This window comes from Alligator sinensis, unplaced genomic scaffold (assembly GCF_000455745.1).
Source record: "Alligator sinensis unplaced genomic scaffold, ASM45574v1 scaffold736_1, whole genome shotgun sequence".
In the NCBI taxonomy this organism is placed as follows: Eukaryota; Metazoa; Chordata; order Crocodylia; family Alligatoridae; genus Alligator; species Alligator sinensis.
The window spans coordinates 541,556-553,954 of NW_005842561.1; the positions used below are offsets into that span (position 1 = coordinate 541,556).

Consider the following 12,399-nt stretch of genomic DNA (forward strand, 5'->3'; position numbering starts at 1 on the left):
TTTTATGGTGTAAGGAGACCTGCAAATGAAATGCTGAAAAATATGTAGGCAAACCAACAGTATTTCACTGACTGAGGTGGTTTTTAACCTTGGTTATCACTACTGTAAAGAAATCTCTGTGAGAGAAAAGATGTACTTATTATTTTTGTCAGATTCTGCTTCCCATTTATCTAAAAGTGTGAGGAAGTGGACAAGTATTGTGGCACAGCAACTTCAAGCTTAGTAATGAAGTAGGTGTTTGTGTAGCATGGTCCCCTGTTTCCACAGTACAGATGTTCATTGAATGCTGAAATATGATAGGAAGTACATTTTAATATGTTAAATTAAGAATTTGTTTTGTGGCCTGTACCATAAATGAGTTAAACAACTAAAGAATAAGCCATGTGGAAGTACACTTTTTGCTTCTGACCCACATTAGTCCAAGGTTTGTTGCATGTTAGAGGCAGTAACAACATAGGGCATACCTGTGTTCTAGGGCTGTGCAAAGCTTCAGCCTTTGATTCAGTTAGGCCTGATTAGGTGGCCGAATCTCCAAATTGAATTGGAACCCTCCAAATCGATTCAGAGAAATTAGATGATTCGGACATAGACACAGCTTTAAATGTTTTTTCTATATACCTCAAGGTACCAGGCGGCTCATGAATGCTGAGATGCTGGGGTGCGTGGAGCGTCCCACGGGAGCATGGGGGGTCCCCAGTGCACTTGGCAGTAGACCCAAAAGTGGACCAAAAGCACTTCTGATCCACTTCTCAGACCGCTGAGGAGCGTGCGAGGGACTCCTGCTCAGCAACTGGTGTCTCCTGGGTCTGGGGGGGGCATCTGGGGTCCCCCTGCAGCTGATTGTCAAGCCAGGGGGAGTAGGGGGGCCTCCCTGCACACTCCCCGGTGGACTCAGAAGTGGACTGGACGTACTTTTGGTCCACTTCTGGGTTTGCTGCTGAGCATGCGGGGGGGGCACCCCACACTCCTGTGGAATGCTTCATTTCTCCCCCCCCCAATATCTGAGTTCATAAGCCATGCCTGGTACCTTGAGCTATGTAGAAAAAACATTTAAAGCTGTGCCTATGGCCGAATCACTGATTCTCTGAATCAGCATTGAATCTTCAGATTCAGATTTGGCTGAATCGAATCGGGACAGTGATCCGAATCAAATCACTGTCCCCGATTCGGACTGAATCCGAATCGAATACGGCCATTTCACATACCCCTAATGTGCTCTAACGCATTCTGATTAGAACATGCCAGAGCAGACTTGATTAAGCGAGTCTGCTTGAGCATTCTAATTAGAACACTTCAGTGTGCCTCAGCATCTCATGTATTTAGTGTCCTACACTTCAAAATGGCAGCGAGGGCACTTTAAACTCGTCAAACAACCTTTAGTTAAAGAGTCCCTGTGGCCATTTTGAAACATGGGACATTGAATACATGAGGTGCTGAAGTGTTTTTATTAGAGCAGCTTCTGCAAGGCTGTCTAATTAAATCCCTCCTTCCCACCCCGCAGCATGTGTATAGGCACCCACACTGAATTTATGCCATAGACAGTAGGTGCTCAAGGTTGCTCTGAATTGGGCTTAAGAAAATAAATCAAACAGTTGGCAAGATGCATAGCAAACGGTTTTAAGCAGAGGTGGAGAACTGTTTCTCCCTCTATCTAACTCTGGTTAGAGTGCTTCTGGAAGGGCTGGATGTGTTCAAATCAGCAGGTCCAGATGCTCTCCACCCCGTCTTTGAGAAGATCTTGAAGGAGCACATCTGTGATGCGCCGGCATCGGGGATGATGCTCAAGGGCAACCATCACGGTTTCATTAGGGGCAGGTCATGTCACACCAACCAGATTGCTTTTTACGATCAGGTCACAAAAGCATTGGATGCAGGTGTCGCCGTGGATGTAGTCTTTCTGGACTTCAGCAAGGCCTTTGACACTGTTGACCACCCCATCCTCACTAAAAAACTAGGCAATTGTGGCATCGATGCCTACACAGTTAGATGGATTGCAAATTGGCTGAAGGGTCATATTCAGAGGGTGGTGGTGGACGGGTCATATTCGACCTGGGGGGAAGTGGGCAGCGGAGTCCCCCAGGGCTCGGTCCTTGGGCCCGCACTGTTCAATTTCTTTATCAGCGATTTGGATGACGGGGTGACAAGCAACCTGTTCAAATTTGCTGATGATACCAAAATTTGGGGTGAGGTGGGCACGTCAGTAGGGAGGGAAAGACTGCAGAATGACCTGGATAGGTTGCAGGGGTGGGCTAACAAAAACAGGATGCGTTTCAATACTGACAAGTGCAGGGTGCTGCACTTGGGCAGTGGTAACCAGCAGCACACTTATAAGTTGGGAAACTCCCTTCTTGAGAACATGGAGGCAGAAAGGGATCTTGGAGTCATCACTGACTCCAAGATGAACATGGGCCAACAATGCGAGGTTACGGTCGGCAGGGCTAACCAGACCTTATCATGCATCCACAGGTGCATCTCAAGTAGGGCCAAGGAGGTAATCCTCCCCCTCTGCGCAACACTGGTCAGGCCACAGCTGGAGTACTGTGTCCAGTTTTGGGCACCCCACTTCAAGAGGGATGTGGACAACATTGAGAGGGTCCAAAGGAGGGCCACCCGCATGATCCGGGGACAGCAGGGCAGACCCTACAATGAGAGGCTACGGGACCTGAGCCTGTTCAGCCTTCACAAGAGAAGGCTGAGGGGGGACCTGGTGACCATCTATAAACTCACTAGGGGGGACCAGAAGGGTTTGGGGGAGACCTTGTTTCCCCTCGTGCCCCTCGGGATAACAAGGAATAACGGCCACAAGTTGTTGAAGAGTAGGTTTAGATTAGACATCCGCAAGAACTACTTCACAGTAAGGGCGGCTAGGATCTGGAACCAACTTCCAAAGGAAGTAGTGCTGGCTCCTACCCTGGGGGTCTTTAAGAAGCAGCTTGATTCCTACCTGACTGGGGTCAATTGAGCCCAGTTTTCCTCCTGCACAGGCAGGGGGTCGGACTTGAAGATCTACAAGGTCCCTTCTGACTCTACTTCTATGATTCTATGAATTCCAGGAGTCCTCTTGTAGGCTCCAATTCAGGAAAATACTAAAGTTCTCTTCCTGAATTGAGGGTGTTTTGCTTAACCAAGGCCATAGTGACCTCTTGGTAAGAGTAAATATCCTTACTTTGATGGTAAATATGGAAAAGGAAGCAACCAGAAAGGCAAATGCTGTATTCAAAACAGTCCATAAGCTTAAGTATATGTGGAACGCATCTAAAAGATGTACATTATCTGTTAGTGAATGAGCTTTTCTATTTAGAAGAGAGGAAAACTCTAGTTCCAGATGAGGAATAGGTAAGTAAATCAGTTCTGCTTCAATATTAAATTTTTAAAAAGTCAAATAAATTAAGACATTGATAGTTGGTCAAAATCATTTGAAAATTAAGAATTAGAAAAAGCTAATTAAGTGTTTAGCTAACTTAATTATCTTAATAACTGGCCGTACCTGATCTTGTTGAAGGGGCTGGGGCACGTGATTTATGAGGAGAGGCTGAGGGAACCTGGCTTATTTAGTTTGGAGAAGAGAAGACTGAAGGTGTTTGATGATGCCTTCAGCTACCTGAAGGGTGGTTCCAAAGAGGATGGAGCTAGACTGTTCTCAGTGGTGGCAGGGTGCAGAACAAGGACCAATGGTCTCAAGTTGCAGCAAGGGAGATTTAGGTTGAATATTAGGAAAAACTTTCTCACTAGGTGGGTGGAGCAGGTTACCTAGACAGGTAGTGGAATCTCCATCCTTAAAGGTTTTTAAGATGAATTCCTGTACTTGGAAAGTAACTCACTGGCTTGTGTAGGACTGTGTCCACATGGAATCATAAGCAGGTTTCAATTCTTTAGTTTGAATATGTACAGTATATTTTTCTTATTCTTGCACCCACATGTTTTGAGATTCGAAACAAGTTATATCAAAGGAAAGGAGAGGAGGTTCATTCATCATTTTGATCTTTGATTTTAGCAATGTTCGATTCTTTCATCATGTTAAAAAATTATTCTTTGAAAGCACCTGTTAAGGAATGACAAGTAGGCTCTTGTTCAGATGCTCGTATCTAATGAAGTTCAAATGATCATCAAAACTTCTGATATTTTATCTCCATCTAGAGGTCGGAATAACTAGCTGATCCTTCAATTTTTTTTTCATTTAGAGAGCCTGGTAAATTAGTCCAGTGTTACCCCAATCCATTAAAAATTGCGTCATCCAAGTGAGAATAACTCCTTTCCCCCAAATTTTATTTCCTTCAGATGTTAGAATGAACAGAGGACTCTTCTGCTGTAGTCCTAATGAGACTGTTTAGCAAACATCCTTTTATCTGTTTGGGAGAACATTCTTTGTGAAGTTTGCCCATGGGTTTCTAACATCCATACTACAAAGACTGGTGTTAGGAATATTTTATTGGCTTGTTTCTAAAACTAGAAGTTACTCTTATGCCAAAAATGAATACCACTTGACATGGCATGTTACAGTTAAAATATTAGTAATATTAAAATTATTCTGTATGCTGCTTGAAATCACATAGATGCCTCCCACATAGTCTTTTAGCTAGACAATGTAGCATTGCCTCCTGGCACTAGTAATTAGGAACAGGCTGTTTTAGGCTGTTTATGTTTATTTTCATATGGTTTTGCCAAAATGCAGAGAACTGACCTTTTAGATTGAGATCATTTTGTTTGAGTATATTGTTGTTACACCTGCAAAATGTAAAATAAGCTCAATAAAGGAACATATTTGTAATGCATACATTTTTTTAAAGTTCACAGTATCTGTAGTGTGGTAAGAATTTAAATGGAGATGAACTTGTGGTCTTTATTTGAAATAGTTTCAACTTGCTTCCTGTGCTTTTTCCATCTAGAATGAAGGCAAATGCAAAAATGGCTTGTCCAAGGAATTTTAAAAGGTGTAGACCTCCTGATTGAAGATTTTTTTTTAATTTTATTCCATTTCACTAGTTAAAGTGAGTATGAACACCTTTAACTACAAATGTTAAATATTGATTTGTACTTAGTTTACAAAATATACTCTAAACTCTTAACTATACTCTAAACTCTTAACTATTTCTGTTATAACAGGTAGATTATATATAGTAGATTATCTAACTAGGTAATGTATGATGACTATTACATTTTGTGAATGGAAAAGTAAGCAAGCACATTCAAGTAAAATTTGCTCCAAACTTGGTTCCCTTCATGTGCAATGTTTGTTTATGGTGATATCCACCATACTAGCTAAATGTTCCATAGGTTCATAAACTATGGTAAGTGTCAGTAAGCCTACATTTGTCTCACAACTCTGCTTCTTCCTTTATTGCTGAGTAAAGGCAAAAGATTACTTTTGTTTGTGAGAAATGGTATCCACAAAGTACAAACAATTAAGGGTGTGCTGTGTTTCCATTCCAAGTGATGCATTCTCTTTTTCTCAGATGACCAAAATTTCATGCAACAGTATTGATAAGGAAGTCAGACAATTCTGCTGTTTTTTTAAAGACATAAATTCTCTCCTTTACTAATCGGATAGAAGAATTTGGCCGCAGTAATAATTTAGGGCCTTAGAAAACTGAACTACAAGAGCAGTTAACAATTTATTCTTTGATTTTTGTGTTCTTCTTTCCAAAAGGAGAAATGTAACTCATACTGTTGTTTTGTATTTAAGTTGCACAATAAATGAGCAGCTTTTGTTATTTTCAGTAAGAGTTTCCTTATCTTTATATTTTTAAGGTTTGTTCTTTTCTCAAAGTAATAGAAAATATACTGATTGAATGGATTTCTTTTCATCTGTGGTATACTTGAGTAATACAGCATCCTCTTGTTTTACAATGTTCCTATTGTAAATTGTCTCTACAGTGAGGTCCCCTTTCTTCATTAAAATAGAAATGTTCTCAGACTGGATGTTGGATTGTCAGTAGTGAAGCCTTTCTTAATTATATTTAAGGTCAGATCCTGCTCCACCTATTAGCTACCTAAATGGATTCTGTTCTGCCCTCTTTGAGTTCCTTAAAATTCAATAAGGCAGCTGTATTTTGTAATAAGCTGCTATCTTATCTTTCAGAGTAAATCACACAAAAGCAGCCAAGAGGAAAACAACCTACTCATCTTTTGTATTAACAGATTATCAGGAATTTGAGCAGGGTGAAATAGGGCTCCTACATACACGCAGGGTGCCTCCTCCGACATGCTGGAAATCCAGCACATTGGAGCAGACTCAATTAAACTGAGTCTGCTGGAGCATGGAAATTGACATGGTCTGGCAGCCTCGCTCATCACATGCATCAGCTTCACCGCTCATCTCTGGGCTGACAAAATGGCAGCAGGGCACTTTGAAATAAAATGTGTCTGAGCTTTAGTTCAAAGCACCCTGCTGCCATTTTTTCAGCATGGGGACACACGGCAATGCTGATACACATGACGTGCGGCCACTTTTTAATAAGCATGGCTCACTAATTAAAGCGCTTGGCGTTGCATCCAGAAATGCATGTAAAAATGCCCCCAATGCCTGGCAGGTGGAGTAGAATCTGACTCTTAGCATTTATAAATTCCTGTGCATATTAATCTGGGTATTCTTAGTATTCTTGAGTTACACACATCGTAATCTGCTATCCCACAGGGGAAGAAATAGTAATGGTGAAATCAGAAGAAACCATGATCGAATGAAGCATTTAGAGTTTAATGTCTGAAATCAATTAACTATTTGTGTGGTTACCCTGAGTGGTAAAGTTTGGTTGATAAGTAACGTGCTTTTGGAGAGCCAGAATCATAAGACTGTACCGTTAAAATCATTTTTAACCTTCACATGATTTCACTGGACACTAGATCAGGCCCTAAATAACTTTCTTAAAGTTATATGACAAATTATTGGATAGGACTAGATCTCAGGAATTCCATGAGACCAGTGCTCTATATATTTAAGGAGTTGCTTTGATTTAATAATATTTTCAACATTTTCTAAGGTTCTCTTTCTCTCTTTTTTTTTTCCCTCCAGTTGCTGCTGTTCTACAGGTGAAAGACATGATTACATTAACAGAACTCAAATATTTAGCAGATGCCCAGTCATCCTACCACATATTAAAACCATGGTGGGATGTCTTCTGGTATTACCTCACTATGATAATGCTGCTAGTTGCTGTACTAGCTGGGGCCCTCCAGCTCACTCAAACCAGATTGTTGTGTTGTCTTCCTTGCAAGCTAGAATTTGACAATCATTGCGCAGTGCCTTGGGATTTGGTTAAAACCAACCTTAACATGTCCTCTAGCTCCGCAGCGCAAATAATTGCCCCTCCTAAAATCCAAACTGATCTTCACCGGCAGCAGTATTCCTACATTGATGCAGTGTGTTATGAGAGACAGCTTCACTGGTTTGCCAAATTCTTCCCATATGTAGTGCTTCTGCATACTTTCATATTTGCAGCTTGCAGTAACTTCTGGCTTTACTACCCTAGCACAAGTTCAAGGCTTGAGCACTTTGTGGCCATCCTTCACAAGTGTTTTGATTCTCCATGGACAACACGTGCCCTCTCAGAAACTGTTGCTGAGCAGTCTGCGAGGAATCTGCCACTATCCAAATCCAAAATACTGCTTTCATCACCTGGGAGTTCAGAAGCACGGGCAAGCAGGCAGTCTCTACCATATACACAGCCTGGCTTAGAACCAGCTGGAAGAGAGAGTTCCTCAAGCGTTCTAGACAAAAAAGAAGGGGAACAGGCTAAAGCTATATTTGAAAAAGTGAAGAAATTCAGAGTTCATGTTGAAGAAAAGGATGTCATATATACAGTGTACATGAAGCAGATTATAGTAAAAGTAATTGTATTTGTAATAATAATTATTTATGTCCCCTATTATTTTACCTTTATTACGCTTGAAATCGATTGTGTCATCAATATTCAAGCCTTTACAGGTTATAAAAGGTACCAGTGTGTTTACTCACTAGCAGAAATTTTTCAAGTACTGGCTTCATTTTATGTTGTTTTAGTGATCTGTTATGGCCTAACTTGCACATACAGTTTGTGGTGGATGTTGAGAAGTTCACTTAAGCAATATTCTTTTGAGAAGTTGAGAGAGAAGAGTAATTACAGTGATATTCCAGATGTAAAGAATGACTTTGCATTTATTCTTCACCTGGCAGATCAGTATGATCCTCTTTATTCACAACGGTTCTCAATATTCCTATCTGATTTGAGTGAAAACAAACTGAAGCAGATTAATCTTAACAATGAATGGTCAGCAGAAAAACTGAAAAATAAGCTAATAAGAAATTCCCAGGACAAAATTGAACTTCAGCTTTTCATGTTAAATGGGCTTCCTGACAGTGTCTTTGAACTGACTGAAATCGAAGTTTTAAGTTTGGAACTTATTCCTGAAGCCAAGCTTCCTTCAGCAGTGAGTCAGCTACTCAGTCTCAAAGAACTTAACATTTATCATTCTACATTAACTCTGGATTACCCGGCACTAAGTTTTCTAGAAGAAAATCTGAAAACATTACGTCTAAAATCCAGTGAAATAGGAAGGATTCCACTTTGGGTCTTTCATCTAAAAAAACTGAAGGAATTGTGTTTAACAGGATGTTTTATGTTGGATCATCAAAACACTATATACAGTGAAGGTTTTCAAGAGTTAAAGAATCTGAGATCTATTCACTTAAGAAACAACCTTTCCCGTATACCTCAGGTGGTTACAGACCTCTTGCCTTCTCTGCAAAACTTATCTATCAACAATGAGGGAAATAAACTTATAGTACTAAATAACTTAAAAAAGTTGGTAAATCTGAGAACCTTGGAATTGATTTGTTGCGACTTAGAGCGCATTCCACATTCTATTTTCACCTTAAACAATCTGCGTGAATTAGATTTAAGAGAAAACAATCTCAGAACGGTGGAAGAAATAATTAGTTTTCAACATCTCAAGAACCTTTCTTGCTTAAAATTGTGGCACAACACTATTTCATATGTCCCAGTGCAGATTGGAGCATTATCAAACCTGGAGCAATTGTATTTAAACTACAACAACATTAAAAGTGTCCCACTGCAGCTATTTCTCTGTAGAAAGTTATACTATTTGGATCTTAGCTATAACAAACTCACCTCCATTCCTGAAGAAATCAAATATTTGACAAATCTGCAGTACTTTGCTCTGACAAAAAACCATGTAAGTAGAACTTCTTAAAATTACTTTCTTAAACATTAGACATTTCCATTTAATCTACCCTGTTTTCCTGGGTAACACTTTGGCTTGCTGAGGTTTTCCAGCTTTATCAAATTGTGGTTAAAAGCTTTGTTCCAGGAAGAATGTGATCATATTTAGCTGATGCTAAACTGAACATGTCTTAATCTGATTTAAAGGCTAGGGACAGAAGTTACACATAAACTGGTCTAAGTGATCAGAAACTGGTTTAAACCTATAACAGATCAGATGTTCTGTGCACATGAACCAGTTTGAAAATGCCTAAAACCAGTTTGAGATAAACCTGGTTGAATGTAGTATCAGACTTAACTGATTTGGATCAAACTGGTTTATGCAGTATCTGTCCCAGACTCCTTGCTGGTTTAAGGTAAACCAGACTCTTCCAGCATCCTGGCATGTTCTCTGAGCTGGATGGGGCTCTCTGTTCTACAGCAGGGCTGGTCCCTCCCTTCTGTTCCTTGGCTGCAGCTCTTGCAGAGACCTGCAGACATAGCAGCATCTGCCTGGCTTCCTCCTGCTCTCCCCCTCCCCTCACCACTCACTGCTAAGCAGTAGGTGTATGTAAAACGGACTGTATTCGATTCGGATTTGGCCCAAATTGGGGACAGTGATTCAATTCATTGATTTGGATCACTGTCCCTGATTCGATTTGGCCGAATCTGAATCTGAAGATTCGATACTGATTCGGAGAATCAACGATTCAGTCATAGACACAGCTTTAAATGATTTTTCTATGTACCTTGAGGTACCAGGCGTGGTTCGTGAACACTGTGATGCTGGGGTAGATGGAGCGTCACACAGGAGTGTGGGTGGACCCCCCACATACTCGTGGCGAACCCAGAAGTGGACCAGAAGTACTTCCAGTCCACTTCTGGGTCCACCAGGAAGCATGCTGGGGGGCCCCCTGCGCACCCCTGGCTTGGTGATTGGATGTGGGGGGGTCCTGGGTGCCTCCCCAGACCCAGGAGGCACCAGTCACTGAGCTGGGTCCACTTTTCCCCACGCTCCTGTGGGATGCTCCATCCGCCCCACCATTGCAGTGTTTGCAAGCTGCCTGGTACCTTGAGGTATATAGAAAAAACATTTAAAGCTGTGTCTATGGCTGAATTGCCGAATCTCTCCGAATAGATTCAGAGGGTTCTGATTCAATTTGGAGACATTAAAGGGTCTCCTGATTGAATTTGGATTCGGAGATTCAGCCACAGAATCTGGCCAAATCAGAGACCGAAGCTTCGCACAGCCCTACTAAGCAGGGATCCCTCATCCCCTCTGCCTTACACAGACACCTCAGCATTAGCTAGCAGACCACATGCTGACTACATTTCCGTGCTGTGGCAGACAGCAGGGCTTTTTGGAGCTGATCAACAACTCAGCTGGTAATGTTCCTCCCTTCCTTCTTTGTTTAAGAAGAGCTTGAACTAATGAGAGAGGCTGTTTGTTTTATGATGGGGTGATAATTGCTGATAACAGAGCTGATAAAAGCTCTGTTATCAAGGAGGGGGAGAACCCCTCCCTAATCCTGCAGGGGCCTGGCCACGCTCCCCTCAGCGCAGCCCTGTGGAACGGAAGGGAGGGCTGCTCTAGAGCCCCCTGGCTTCTAGCCTGAGCCACTGCAGGCATGTGCCTGAATGTCTGGGATGTCTGTGCAGTTGCAAAGTGATTTAGCCTAGCCGGATCAAACGAACCTGCGAAGACTGAATTAATTCAGGCTCAGGTTTTTTGAATGTCTGTTCCTAGCCAGCATGACTGCAAAATTGGATTGTTTAATCTAACCTGATACCTCACCACTGCATTTAAACAGTGCTAAAATGTTTATAGTACAGAGCAGTGTACCCACTATACTATTGGGATGCCACCTAGCAGACAGACAGTGTAATAGGGCTTAAAACATGCTAAAGACTTTACACAAGATCTCTTTAGATGGATGAATTTTGCTAAGCAGGACTCCTGAAAAAGCAGTAAAACATGAGGCAGAAAAAACAAGCAAACTATGCCGGCAATTTGACTGTGTTAATATCTTCTGAAGAATTTAACTTTCAGGGTGTAAACAGGTACAGCACACGGCATTTCTCTGGGGAGAGAGCCTTTTGTCCTGGGATCCTTCAGCAGTACCAATCTATTGTCCTGTTTTAAGTACCTGTGAAATATACAAGATAAAAAGTGCTAGCACATCCTCTCCCCACACTCCCAACAGTGCTATGTAATCTTAAATTATTTGCATCTTATTCAAGTTAATTGCCAGTCATTCCAGGGATCAGGCTGTTAGGTTGTATGCTCTCCCTGGCTACCTACTGGCAGAGGAGCAGCAATACAGCTTGGGAGGGCTATGGAGGTAAAAGGGCAGCACCGCTTCTCTTTTTTTGTCCCAGGTTTTCACTTGGATCAAGACATTATACTGACATGCAGTATCTCCTGAAACAGTCACTACTCTCCCAGTAGAGACCAACAGTGTACAGATGTTCAGGATTTTTCTCCAAGAGCAAAATTGGCTATTCCAGGAGAAAAATAACCTGGGAACAACCAAACCTAAATCGCACTGGGAAGAGTTTCCCAGCATCAGAGCACTACAGAGCACACTGAGATGTGTGCACAGGGACTCCCTGAGTGAATAGTATCTGCACTGCAAGCTCTGTGCTCTTCAGGGGCTTAGCATTTGAATGTCTGTTCAGGAATCTCCAGGTATCTTCTGTTAGGAAAGCAAATCCAGGAGAATTATTTCAGATCATTTGACTGTGTGCATGCAGCCCAAATCGGGACTGCTTTTAATGAGACATCTGTTTAGAGCCTCAGTTAGTCATATCCATATCAAAACAAACAGATGAACCCAGAACTGGTTTTATGCAGATATCAACAGCACATTTAGATTGCATAATAAATACTGTTATATAATAATTTGTCATTTCTTCAGTCTTTCTGTTTTTTAATTCAAAAAACATTTTTAGAGTAGAAAAATGTATTGGGTTTTGGAAGATAGAAATTTCTACATAGGCTAACAAGTTTTAATGTCCATGTTCTCTATCTATCTATCTCTCTCTTAGATTGAGAAACTGCCAGATGGATTATTTCAGTGCAAAAAACTACAATATTTACTTCTGGGAAATAACAGCCTGATGAGTTTGTCCCCTCTTGTTGGTCAGCTGTTGAACCTCATTCAGCTAGAGCTTGTTGGAAACTACCTTGAATCACTTCCTGCTG

General features: G+C 41.4%; 1 protein-coding gene across 1 annotated transcript in view; it reads left to right on the top strand.

Moving 5' to 3' along the window:
- LRRC8B (leucine rich repeat containing 8 VRAC subunit B) overlaps window positions 1–12,399 on the top strand; it is a 40,434-nt gene that overhangs the window by 23,512 nt on the left and 4,523 nt on the right. The window contains 3 exon segments of the mRNA XM_025214025.1: window positions 4,887–4,988; window positions 7,010–9,168; window positions 12,243–12,398. Of these exon segments, the coding sequence (XP_025069810.1) occupies window positions 7,036–9,168; window positions 12,243–12,398 (2,289 nt within the window). The 5' untranslated portion in view covers window positions 4,887–4,988; window positions 7,010–7,035.